This window comes from Danio rerio, chromosome 19 (assembly GCF_049306965.1).
Source record: "Danio rerio strain Tuebingen ecotype United States chromosome 19, GRCz12tu, whole genome shotgun sequence".
Taxonomy (NCBI): Eukaryota; Metazoa; Chordata; class Actinopteri; order Cypriniformes; family Danionidae; genus Danio; species Danio rerio.
In genome coordinates this window covers 42,943,425-42,957,500 of record NC_133194.1, presented here as the reverse complement: position 1 = coordinate 42,957,500, position 14,076 = coordinate 42,943,425, and the positions used below count along the sequence as shown (strand labels likewise).

Genomic DNA, 14,076 nt, shown 5'->3' with positions numbered 1-14,076 from the left:
ACAGTGTGGTTATGAAAAAATAACGAAGAGACCACTTGAAAATGATCCGTTTGTCTTGAATTATTAACTAAGGGTTTGAGATGCTATTATTTGTTTGATTCTATAATAGTGTGAACATATTTCTTCTAAATTTCATATTGTCATGCAAGGTTTTTTTTCAGAAAATAAAAGGTCAGAATAAATATTTTCATTTATTGTAATTGAAAAAAATGTTGTTATTCCATCAGATATTGAAGGTAAAACACTGATATTGTGTGGTCTAAAAAGAAATGAACATTTCATGTCTTTATGCAAAAAATAAATAAAAGTTCTAAGTGACATTTTGAATTTTAATTTGGGAAATATTTAATCAGTAGTCTACAGCAGTGTTTCTCAACCACGTTCCTAAAGGACCACCAACACTGCATGTTTCCGATGTCTCCTTTGTCTGTCACACCCATTACATGTCTTTCAGTCTCTGCTCCAAGCTGATGATCTGTGTTTGGTTAAGAAGACATGAAAAATGTGCAAAGCTGGTGGTCCTCCAGGAGTGTGGTTGAGAAACACTGGTCCACAGAATAAAAAAGTAGCCAAACAGATAACTATCTGGACTGGACATTTTCAACTGGTCTCCTCATATTTTTACATAGCAGCGTTTTGGCTTCCATTATAAAGGTTTTTGTAAAGTCATTTTGGGTGAATTGTGCCTTTGACTGTGTGAATGTGTTGTAGAACTACAGTGGCTGTCTAAAACGTCTCATCCAAAAACTTCTATCTGGTTTCACCAGGTTCATTTCTGAAGCAGCTTCCTTCCTTCCCTCCACTTTTTCACCATTTGCTAAACACAAAAGGCACTTAATGGTCTACAGAGACCCATTTAGCAGATAATACAGTTTGATACACATATTGTGTTGATCTGTGCAGACAATTAAGAGATAGTTTCACCCCCCAAAATTAACAATTGCTTTAAATTTATTTACCTTCAGGTCACCCAAGATCAGTGGTGGAGGCAAGGGGGTAGTTGAAGACAAAAAATAAATAAATAAATACATTTTAAAAAGGGGGTGGGGTGTGGGGGGTTGTGAATCAGACGAAAGTGAAGAAGTGAAGAGGAGGTGGCAGTGTAGTAGTAGAAAAAAGTAGGGGGGGGGTGGTAGTTGCAGACGAAACTGAAAAGCAGAGGTGTAGTTGCAAACAAAAGTGAAGGGGGGGTACTTGCAGACAAAAAAAGCGGAAGGTAGTTGCAGACAAAAGTGAGGGGGGATGGCAGTGTAATAGTGGACAAAAGTAAAGAGGGGGTGTAGTTTCAGATGAAAATTAAAAGTAGAGGGTAGTTGCAGACAAAAGTAAAGGGGGTGGCAGTGTAGTAGTGGACAAAAGTAAACAGAGGGGGTAGTTGCAGACAAAACTGAAAAGTGGAAGGGTAGTCACAGACAAAAGTAAAGGGGGCGTACTTGCAGACAAAAAAAGTGGAGGGTAATTGCAGACAAAAGTGAAGGGGGGGATGACAGTGTAGTAGTGGACAAAAGTGAAGATAGGGGTAGTTGCAGATGAAACTGAAAAGTGGAGGGTAGTTGCAGACAAAAGAGGGGGGGGCAGTGTAGTAGTGGACAAAAGTAAAGAGGGGTGGGGGTAGTTTAAGATGAAAAAAAAACGCAGAGGGTAGTCACAGACAAAAGTAAAGGGGGTGGCAGTGTAGTAGTGGACGAAATTGAAGAGAGGGATAGATGCTGATGAAACTAAAAAGTGAAAGGGTAGTCGCAGACAAAAGTGAAGGGGGGGTGGTTGTGTAGTAGTGAACAAAATTGAAGAGAGGTGGGGTAGTTGCAGACAAAACTGAAAAAAGGAGGTAGTCGCAGACAATAGTCAAGGAGGGTAGCAGTAGAGTCGCTGATGAAAGTGATGAGGGGGGTGGTGGTGGAGTCGCAGACAAAAATAAACAAGGGTGGTGATGGCCCTGGAGTCCCGGACAAAGTGAAGAGCGAAGGGGGGTTGGGGGAGTCAGACGAAAATGATAGAGGGGACAGGTGACGGTGTAGATGTGGACAAAAGTGAATGATGAGTGGGGGTGGGTTTAGTAGACAGGAATGAAATAATAAGCGGAAGGGGGCAAAGGGAGAGGGTTGGGATTTGTTGCGGATGAAAGTGATGAGTGGGGGGTGGGGTTAGAAGTTGGGAATGAAAGAAAAGAGTGGGAAGGGGGAGGAGGTTGCGGTTGGTCGCAGACGAAAGTGATGAGTGGGAATAGGGTTAGTAGTTGGGGATGAAAGTAAAGAGTGTTGGGAGGGAGGGGGTTGGGGTTAGTCGCGGACGAAAGTGATGAGTGGGGATGGGGTTAGTAGTTGGGGATAAAAGTAAAGAGTGTTGGGAGGGAGGGGGTTGGGGTTAGTCGCGGACGAAAGTGATGAGTGGGGATGGGGTTAGTAGTTGGGGATGAAAGTAAAGAGTGTTGGGAGGGAGGGGGTTGGGGTTAGTCGCGGACGAAAGTGATGAGTGGGGATGGGGTTAGTAGTTGGGGATGAAAGTAAAGAGTGTTGGGAGGGAGGGGGTTGGGGTTAGTCGCGGACGAAAGTGATGAGTGGGGATGGGGTTAGTAGTTGGGGATAAAAGTAAAGAGTGTTGGGAGGGAGGGGGTTGGGGTTAGTCACGGACGAAAGTGATGAGTGGGGATGGGGTTAGAGGTTGGGGCTGATGTTTGGCAAAAAAGAAGATATTTGAAAGGTTGTAAACTTGTAACCATTGACTTCAATGGTATTTATTTCCACCTACCACAGAAGTCCATAATTACACGTTTTGAGCTTACTTCAAAATATCTGCTTTACTACTTTAGTAGAAAGAGTGGTTCCATTTAGAACCATTTGATGGCGAGTAAATAGTAAGCAAATAATAATTTTTGGGTGAACTGTCCCTTTAAAAGTGAAATGGAAGGATGTAGCATAGTGTGTTTATACAATAAAGGACCTGGAATTACAGGATAACACATTACTCTCCGAGCCTCGAACGAATCTCACAACCTGACCTCCAAACCTAACACTCTCCAACTCTATACAGCTACTTTTACTAGACTTTCAGCTACTCTCTCATACACAGATTTCTATAACCAATCTTATTTCTGCTCTAAAGCAAACCCTAAAGTCAACATGCGACCATCCTTTCAACTACGTCTCGGCACTAAATCCCTGAAGGCAGGGTGCAGACTGTTTGGTTTACATCGACAATGTTTTCTACAACAACCTACACCTTCAAGTTCACTAAAATTAAGGGTAACATTTTAAAATGAGGGTCTATTAGTTAAGATCAATGTATTAACAAACATAAACATGAACAATAATCACAGCATTTAATAAGTTCAACATTTACTAATGCATCCAAAGTCATAAGCACAAGAACTATTTTCAGTAAATAGCATTAGCAAAGATGAATAAATACTGCAATACACTTATTGTTCAATGTTTGTTTAGGTTAGTAAATACATTATAACTAATAAACCACTATTTTAAAGTGTCACCAAATTAAGACAAAAGCCAACAAATAAAAATGTCAACAATCAACACTGACATTTCAAAATAAGTGAACAGGATGTGGAACTCATAGTAATGATACAAAAACAATTACACTATAACATTGTTGCTAAATAGTGCTTCAGAACATTAAATAAAGCACTATAACTCTGCGTGTTCATAGTTATGCAGTCTTCAACCCCCCCCAAAACCCCCCTAAAATGCGTATCAAACTGCAGTAATCCTCATGAATCCGTCCTGATCGGCGAAAGTGTGAATTGAAAGCGATTACATATTAAGAGGTTCCGTTCAACGGGCCTGAACTTGCAGTAGTCGCTGTTCTGCTTGTAATTCCTCAATCCTGTTTGGGTCCAATGTTAAATCCATCTTCATGGCAGTGATGTGCTGCTAAAACTTAGTACATGTAGACTTGCGTTCATGAGAACAGATGATCTCTGGCAGTGTGGTGAACTGAACAAAGCCCAGACGAGCAGCTTCTGATCCTGTGCGGATGATTAGTAGGCAGCATCTGGTTGGGTGGCAGTAGTGAGGGCGAAAGGAAAACCTGACGGACCGATATTTTTGCGACGGTGATTTGTTAAAAGCAGCATGTGACGGCGTTTTGCTGTGGAAGACGAGTTTGTTTGTGTGGCGGCAGGTGTTTTAGGCGGCTCTCTCCTCCAGGGAGGGCTTTTTGCTGGGGAAGGGCTGAGCGTACAGGCTCTTGCTGGTGCTGTCCAGACTCTGGAAGTACAGGTGAGACAGTGCATCGTAAGCTGATATCCTTCTGGAGGGGTTGAAGGACAGGAAACGCTGTGTGTTGAGAGAGATGAGAAGAATAAATGACTATTGCATGGGATATTTGTCATATTATTGATATTGATATTATTGTAGTTGTTGGTTTAATAGTGTTGTCTTGTGTGAGATAACAGTATTAAGTATTATAAGAAGCATTTTCTAGACAAGTAATACATCTTTTATATTTATTCCAAGAAGTAGTGACCTGGTGATTGGATTGCATTGCAATGCATAAAATAAAATACTTCACTTTTAAAGGATAACTGCTTTAACTAAAATAAATTAAATAAAATAAAAAGGGTAGTATTTTATTTTCTATGTATTTTAAAGCATAACTGCATGAAATAAAATAGAAATAATTAAAAAATAATTAAAAATAAAATAAATAAATAAAAATAAATATTAAATAAATAAATACAATAAAATATTACCCATTTCAATGCATAACTGCATAAAATAAAATAAAATAAAGTGATTAAAATGTAAAATAAAATACTACCTTTTTAAGGCATAACTGCATAAAATAAAATAAAATAAAGTAATTAAAATTTAAAATAAAATAATACCTTTTTAAGGCATAACTGCATAAAATAAAATAAAAACTAAAATAAAATAATATCCCTTTTAAGGCGTAACTGCATAAAATAAAATAAAAAAAATAAAACAAAATAAAACCCTTTTTAAGGCATAACAGCATACAATAAAAAAAATTAAATAAATAAATAAAATACAACCACTTTAATGAATAACGGCATAAAATAAAATAATTAAAATTAAAAAAATAAAATAAAATATTACCCTTTTAAAGGCATAACTGCATAAAAAAACTATAAAAATAAAATGAAAAAAATTTAAATAAAATACTACCATTTTTAATGCAGAATTGCATTGGATTGCATTGATTGCAATGGATAAAATAAAATACTTCCCTTTTGAAGGCATAACTGCATAAAATAAAATAACAAACAAATATTAATTTGGTTTACAGCACAATTTACTTGACATATTCCTTAACCTTTATAAAAGCAGAGAAGACTCTCTGTGGGTAATAATCTCATATGATAATCATCTAAAAAGATTGTTAAGCATTTAGAGATATAACATTGATATGAACTCACAAGTAGGAGTGATTTGCCGAGCTCATCCATGTCCGGCACCAGGTTCTCTATGGGCTGTGCAGGGCGAGGAGAGAAGGCACTCTGGGGCAAACCCACCTCCTGTGGCCAGTCCTCTGGAGACGGGACTCCCACCACACTGACACAACAAAAACAATACAATACAATCAGATGCTAACATCTTCAACATAACATAGCATAACATAACATAATATAATATAATATAACATAACATAGCATAACATAGCATAACATAACATAACATAACATAACATAACATAACATAACATAACATAACATAACATAACATAACAGCACTTACTCAAAAATCTTGCCTAGCTGGTCAACATCAGAGTTCCCACGGAAAAGAGGGCTGGAGAATAAAAAAAATATTGATAACTATTAATAATGCATTTGATTTATACAGTGTTTCCTTACAGCCAAAATGGTAAATCAAGTGTAATACTAAGGGGGAAAAACATTAACATTAACAATAAAAGTAAAACAACAGTACAAATACCTAAGATGAAAACACCATCATAAAAAAATTCTAATAAAAATTACTAATAATTTGATTATTCTTTTCACAGGAGTAACAAACAAGGTTTTATTTATAATAACTAAACTAAAATTAAAGGACTAAAATAAATGTAAATAAACCCATTTTAACTGAAAATAATAAAAAGTAGGGCAGCATGGTGGCGCAGTGGGTAGCACAATCGCCTCACAGCAAGAAGGTCACTGGTTCGAGTCTCAGCTGGATCAATTGGCATTTCTGTGTGAAGTTTGCATGTTTTTCCCGTGTTTTGTGTGGGTTTCCTCTGGGTGCTCCGCTATCCCCCACAAGTCCAAAGCATGTTGTGTAAGTGAATTGGGTATGCTAAATTGTCCAAAGTGTGTGTAAATGAGTGTGTATGGATGTTTCCCAGTGATGGGTTGCAGCTGGAAGGGCATCCGCTGTGTAAAACATATGCTGGATAAGTTAGCGGGTCATTCTGCTGTGGTGACCCCAAATTAATAAAGGGACTAAGCTGAAGCTTAAAAGAGATAAGCCAACCAAAATAAATCTAATAATAAAAATAAACAAAATTAAATTAAATATATTTACGAATTTTTAAAATTATGAATAAACACACCAAAAGACAAACAAAACATAAATCAAAAATATATTTTTTATAAAATTAAAAACAAAACTAAATGAACCAAAATAAAATATTACACTAAATCAAACAAATCAGAAAATAACAGGCTAATAAAAACAACTAATAAAATATGACAAGATTTAAACAAACTAAAATAAATCATTAAAAAAATGTAAACAAACAAAACTGAATTGAATAAACAATATATATATATATATATATATATATATATATATATATATATATATATATATATATATATATATATATATATATATATATATATATAAAACCAAACTAATTATGAAGAGACAAAATGAAAAAAACAAACTGAGGAACATTTCTTAGGAAACTACAAACATGAAACTAAATAAAGCAAAATAAAATGTTACACTCAAAACCAAACAAACAAAACAGAAATGAACAGGCTAAAATATAATTATTAAAATATCCAGATGACTTAAATTAACCTAAAAATTTAGTATTAAATGATAATTAGAATTGAGTTGAGCTCATTTTAAATACTTTGAACAAGCAGTAAAAGTCATTTTTTGAGTCAATGCAAGATAAAAAATTCTATTTTACCCTAATTACAAGATGTAAGTTAAGCCTTTGTTGTCTCCAGAATGTGTCTGTAAAGTTTTAGCTCAAAATACCCATCAGATTATTTATTATAGCCTCCAGAATCTGCCCATTTTGGTGTCTGAGTACAGTGTAGCTGTTTTTGTAGCCTGTGGCTTTAAATGCAAAAGAGCTGATTCTCCCAGCCTACTGTTTTCCTGTGTGTCTGTTTTTCCTGCGTTACGTCAGATAAACAGCAGTCAGTGATAAAGACAGACACAGACGAAACAGAAATACAGCTCATTAGTCAAAAATACCAAGTGTATTTCATGTATCTGTGATGGAGTTTACTCAAGCCTTTCTGAAAGGATGAGTCTCACACAAATGCTGTTTGCAGCACACACACACATATATTAGCATTTACTAACACCATGCGGCCATGGTGTTTAGATTGTTTAAGAATTACATGGCGAGTAAACTTTATTAGTCTTTATTACTTACATGCTCTGTTTTAAAAAACATTTAAGCTTATAGCAAATATTTTAGTCCCAGTTTCTAAGCAAAAAAATGTTCTGTGGATGTCTGTATACATGTTATCATAGAAACTTGTCGCCTGTCAATCAATTTGGTGGGCGGGGAAACCACTCCTACGTCATATTGCGGTCTCCCTCAACATCACTGGGTTTTGGATCCTATTTTAACGTCAGGAAATTTTAAAAGAGACTTGTTCTGTTTATATCACTCCAATATGACAGTGGACACACTATACCTACATACAGTTCTGTCCAAACAGCTTACAAAAGTTGATTTTCATCATAGGCGCCCTTTAATACAGGCATGCATATTCACAATACAAAGCCTGTGTGTGTTCAGAATCAAGCTTCTTATTCTGCAATAATGCTGAACAGTCTCTGGCCTGTCTCAATGAAGGCAAGGAGAAAGAAAATCCTCATAGGCTCCACTGTACAAATAAGGGCCCTTGCAGCCACATAACAGACATTGGTGCACTGTATATGCGTTGTTTCCTGGCCAGCCTTAGGCCCAGAAGATCTGAGGGCTTTTTCTGTCCACCCGCTTGTGGCTTGGGGCCAGTCAGGACACCCGTAGGCGGACGCTGCTTCCCTTGGCATGAACACAAATAGCAGGAGCCACAAGCACAGAGTCAGTTTCCAAAAACACACATACTGACTCAAAGAGAGAAAAACTGCTTTCACTCTCTATACAGCCAACATGAGCTGAGCTACACAGCAGAAGCGCATTAGAAACACCACACTGGAGGCTGAAGAGATACATTTTAATCACCGTGTTCTGTTCGTTCAGTTCTTTTGTATTAAATGTATTGCACAATAAATGCAAACTGAAGACATCGATTTTAATAGTCATCATGCTTTGTACTATGTTTGTAAACAGGCAAATGAGGCACTATTTAATTTAATATGTGCTCATTTGCACATTTGCATATATTTCAGCACAATAATGTGAAGATCAGGCCTTGTTTATTTATTTTACTCTTATTTTATTCTTGTTTATTTTTATATATATATTAGAGTCAAAGATGAGATTTTGCAATCTCCTTTTTTAATTCATCCAGAATTATATATACACACACACCACCTTATTATTTATTATTACACCTGTCCGACCACTCGTTAAAGGAAATTTTCTAATCAGCCAATCACATGGCAGCAACTCAGTGCATTTAGGCGTGTAGACATGGTCAAGACGATCTGCTGCAGTTCAATCCGAGCATCAGAATGGGGAAGAAATGTGATTGGTTGTTGGTGCCAGACCTATCTGAGTATTTCAGAATACTGGGGTGGGGTGGAATGGGGTGGAATTATGGATGTGCAACTGACAAATCTGCACCAACTGTGTAATGCTATCATGTCAATACGAACCAAAATCTCTGAGGATTATTTCCGGTACCTCGTTGAATCTATGACACAATGGATTAAGGCAACCTGGTACAAGTAAGGTGTACCTAATAGAGTGGCCGGTGACTGTACTGTATATATGTTAGATAAAATCAGTCAAATTATGTGAATGTGAATAATGTGACATTTATATGAACACATCGTATTGTTAATTAAAAAAAAAACTTCATTAAAAATTAAGTGCTGCAGAGGCGGAGATTTATAGCTCAAAAAACACATTTTAAAAAAGCCCCCTATAAGAAATATGTTTTGTGATTGAATTTTACAAAACCAAAACAGCTAAAGTGCTCTAAAAGAAACACTTAAAAGTGTACTTATGACGTTTTAGTCAAAAGATAATAATTTATGAAACACCAATCATTGACAGCAGCATGAATTAGCAGTGTTTTGAGCTGCATTCGCCTTAATTTACAGTAATCAACATTTGATGTGGATCAAAACCTCACAGTTTTAAAGCTATTGAACAACCTAATCATCTTAGAATGGTTGTAAAGTACTTTTCTGATTCACTTAAAATGTTGACTACTGTAGATCTGTGTGAAGCATCAACTAATAATTTAAAAAACTGCCTGTTGTTCCTCAGGTCACCACCAGATGCCACTGCAAGACCATAATGAGCCACAGTGTCTTTTGGTTCATCCACACACCGAGTGTCAATTTGATGCAACTGCAATCAGACAAAAGGCGCGATCTGAACACGTGCAGTCAGTTTCCTCGTGCCTCCATTACTGCATGACAAGTTAAAAGCCTGAACACTTCATTTCAGGAATACTAGCGAGAAGCACTCAAACAAAAGTCTACATATTTCTCTTAAAGAATATGATGCTATTCCTAAAAATTTCTGTGCCCATCACAGGTTTTTGAAAGAGCGTAATTGCGACTGTTTCACAACTGAACCCCCCCACCTGAGTTTTAATTTCTGATTTATATTATGATTTTTAACTCACAAATCAACAGGAAAAATTACAAATTTGCTAAGTATGAAAAGAATTTAGGGAAAAAAATAGGAACCATGAGAAATAAAGTTAAAATTGCAATGGAATAGTCAGATTTCCTCCTTTATATACAGCTGAAGTCAGAATTATTAGCCACCCTGTATATTTTCACTAGCCTCTGTTTAACGGAGAGATGTTTCAAGACATTTCTAAACAAAAAAGTTTTACTAACTAATTTCTAATAACTGATTTCTTTCAAACCGAGCATCAGAATGGGGAAGAAATGTGATTTAAGTGATATTGAATGTTGCATGGATCTGCTGGGATTTTCACACACAACCATTTCTAGGGTTAACAGAGAATGGTCCGAAAAAGAGAAAATATCACCAGAGGTTAGAGGAGAATGTCCTGACTGGTTTGAGCTGATAGAAAGGCAACAGTAACTAACTAAAATAACCAGCCGTTACAGCCGAGGTATGCAGAAGAGCATCTTTGAAAGCGCAACACATCGAACCTTGGGGCGGATGGGTTACAGCAGCAGAAAACCACACCGGTTGCCACTCCTGTCAGCTAACAACAGGAAACTGAGCTACAATTCGCACAGGCTCACCAAAATTGGACAATAGAAGACTGGAAAAATGTTGCCTTTTTTGGTTATCACCAGTCGTCATGATGATACACTAACAAAATGGCGACAATTGGGCATGCCCACTTGTAGCTTAATTTGCGCTGTAGCTGATGTCACATATACTACGTCCATGTTTTTTTACAGTCTATGGATATGTCATGATTATAAGGTTTGATGACAGTGTTATAAACACCCCTTCAAGTGAAGTTACCACATCTAACTTTTGAGTTTGATTGATTTTATTTGACAATTTAAAAAAAATATACAAACAAGTCCAGTTAGACTAATTCATACTTATTTTAAAAACTGTCGAGGATAAAATACACAAAAAAGCCACAGGCTTATTTCCATTGTTGGCCTCGATATTCTTAAAAAATGAACGAGCAAATCATAAATGGAGTGCCAACATCATCAGCTCAGCAACTCAGCCCAACAAAATCCTCAACTTTAACTGTAAAACAACCACTTTTTAGTTTCCCTTCTAAAAACACTCTCAGTTTGGATCTCTTTAAAAATCGTGGGCAAAACATTCCAAGCAGCAGAGTCAGTACACGAAAAAGAATTTCTACCCGCTTCACTCTTAAATCTATATGGGTAAATATCCCTGCTACGTGCTCTTGTAGAATGGCAGTGTACCTCAGTAACTAAAACATAATGATTAAGAAAATATTTTGGGACCATTTTCTTTAAAATCTTAAAAACCACCACTAATTAACCCCCCCCCCCCCCATAAGTTCATTATTTAAATGTGTCAGTGGAAGTACTTTCATAACAATTCTACACAGCTTATTTTGGGCCCTCTGCAATTTATTTTTAATTTTTCAAGAGCGTTTTACATCTCACAATCGACAATTTTCCATTACAACTAACAAACTCGCAATTGTGAGAACTTTTATCTCCACTGACTCAGACTAGTACATGCACAGTAATTAAGATGCAGAACATTTATCTCGGCTCATGACTATAAAGGTTTCATGATAGTCTTAGGCTGATTTTTACTTCTGCATTGAGTGATCAGCGTGACCCGGTCATGCATTTTAATTCCTGCGTGCTGTTTGTGTTGCTCTGCAATAACACTTCTGAAACAGTAGGTTTTATTGTTTCTCTGTGCTGAGTTTCTTTGTAGGTATTTTGTTTATTCTGAATGCTACAAGTAGCTAAAACTTGCTAATTCGTAGACGGGAATTGGCCCACGTACAAAAACGTTAATCATAAGATAAAAACACAAAACAAAAGTTTCCATCTGAAGCTCTTTCACAGGACTCTACACTTGCAAAGAATCGCTTCATCGGGCTCGCAGCTCTCAGCACCACCTGTGCCCGTCACTGCTACCAAACTGACCAATCACAGAGCTTGCGTTAAGGTTCAATGCGACGTATAGTTAAATCTTTTAAGAGGTGTGCGTCAGCGTCAGCCACAGCGAAGGCTATGCGACCGCATGAAGGCTGCGCCAGACCATACGCACGATGCAAAGTATAAATCAGCCTTTATGAACACCTTTGTTGTTTATGAACAAATTTACCAAATCAAACTTTTGAGTTTACATTTCACACTTTACCATTGCAACTAACAAACTCGCAAGTGTCCAAAAAAAAAAAAAAGAATTGCGAGAAAAAACTTTTTATACACCATCATTGATCTTCACTGACTCAGACTAGTACTTATGCAGTAACCAATGCGTATGTACTGGTCTGAGTCAGTGAAAATAAAAGTTCTCACAATTGCAAATTTGTTAGTTGTAATGGCAAAGTGTGAAACGTAAACTGAAAAGGTCAATTTGGTTACTTTATTTAACCTCTTAAGGCCCAATGTGTTTTGTTTACATGCATTTTTTATTTCTCTTTGCTATTTGGGCTTATTGAAACCTAAGTAGATTAAAAATCTAAGTTTCATCTTTAGATTTGATGTACTTTTAGGAAAAAATGATATCCATATATGTGGACTCGTGGTCTGAATTTACATAAAACACTTTTCCTGACTGTTTCAAGAGTTTACACTTAGCTGATGATTTATAAAAGCTTGTTTGGCATGCTGTCCCAGGAGAGAGCCCCGAGCTCAAGGGATCCTCGCGCCTGGGGCTTCCTCCCGTTGGCAGAACGAGAGGGGAGCCTGAGCTCGGTGGATCTCAGAACTCCCTGGCTGTGGTAGCTAAGGGAACAGAGGGGTTAGACAAATGCTTGATCGTTATACGTGTTGAATGTCTTTGGATGGTGGGAGGAAACTGGAGAACCCGGGGAAAACCCTCGCGGACACGGGGAGAACATACAAACTCCTCACAGAAACACCCACCGGCCCTAAGGGACCAGGGCCGGCAGTGTTCTTGCTGTGGGGCTCACAGTGCTCACCACTGGGCCGCCGTGCCGCTTGATCAGAGGTAAAGGAGGAGAATAGGGGAGGAAGGGGGGGTTTCTTCCAAACAAAGATCAAATGAGCTGAAAACTGTGGTTAATTATTATAGCATAGGGCTCATATGATATGAAGATAGTGATTAGCAAATACGACACTGGCCGTGATAAATCATAAGCACGTGATCCTCTCGAAATTAGTTTATGAATAAACTTCACTTTGTAATGCATATTTAACATAGAATTTTTTTAACATGTTTTGACTATCAGAGAGTAAACACAATTTTTTCCTCCAGTTTGCAGAGTTAAAATAGTGTTTGGGACATTTTATATTCTGCAAAACAGTTGCAGGATGACACAGTGCATGTCTGTAACAAAATTAAAAACATTCAAAGTATTTTAAATAGCCAATAGAGCTAAAACGTGCTGTCCACCTATGTGACCACTAAGCCCAAGGAGGTTAAAGGAGTGTTTATAAGAAAACAAAATCAAACCTTTATAATAATGACCTGAGAAGTATTAAGGATGACAATGAGCTAATAACGATGATTATGACCTGAGAAATATGTTTTTCATATTAATTACGGTGTATGTATAAGTCAAAAATGTCATTTTCACAATTCAAATTCTTTTCTTACAATCGCGAGTTTGTAAGTTGCAATGGCAAACTGTAAAATGTAAAATCAAAAGTTTGATTTGGTAACTTTACTTAAATGGGTGTTCATAAGACTGTCGTTAAACAACCTAAGAAGATTGTTCTACATCTTTAATCAAGGTCATGATTATAAAGGTTTGATGATGGTCTTATGAACGCCCCTTCAAGTAAAGTTACCAGTGGTGTAAAGTAACAAACTACAAATACTCAAACTACTGTAATTGAGTAGTTTTTCTCAGGAATTGTAATTTACTACATAGTTTAAAATGTGTATTTACTTTTCCTTGAGTACATTTTTAGTGTTGTATCGGTACTTTTAGGGCCTACTCACACTATGCCATCTGTACCGTGCCCAGGCCCGTTTCCCGGATCGTTTGAGAAGTGTGAGTGCGCTGAATCGGGCTCAAGCACGGTTCACTTGGCTGGCCCTGGCTCGGTTGAAAGAGGTTTGCCTGAGCCTGGTTCACTTGGGCTGAAAAGCCCG

General features: G+C 37.0%; 1 protein-coding gene across 3 annotated transcripts in view; it reads right to left on the bottom strand.

Annotated features, from left to right (window-relative positions):
* Positions 1-89: 89 nt before the first annotated feature.
* cdk6 (cyclin dependent kinase 6) overlaps positions 90-14,076 on the bottom strand; it is a 79,843-nt gene continuing 65,856 nt past the window's right edge. For 2 of the 3 annotated variants that reach the window (XM_073930412.1, XM_005159695.6), the window contains exons 6-8: positions 5,715-5,765; positions 5,396-5,531; positions 90-4,292 (exon numbers count right to left, since the gene is read on the bottom strand). In XM_073930412.1, coding sequence (XP_073786513.1) covers positions 4,143-4,292; positions 5,396-5,531; positions 5,715-5,765 — 337 coding nt within the window. In that variant the 3' untranslated portion in view covers positions 90-4,142. The remainder of the gene's footprint in view (positions 4,293-5,395; positions 5,532-5,714; positions 5,766-14,076) is intronic. The other variant, NM_001144053.1, reaches the window with a different exon arrangement.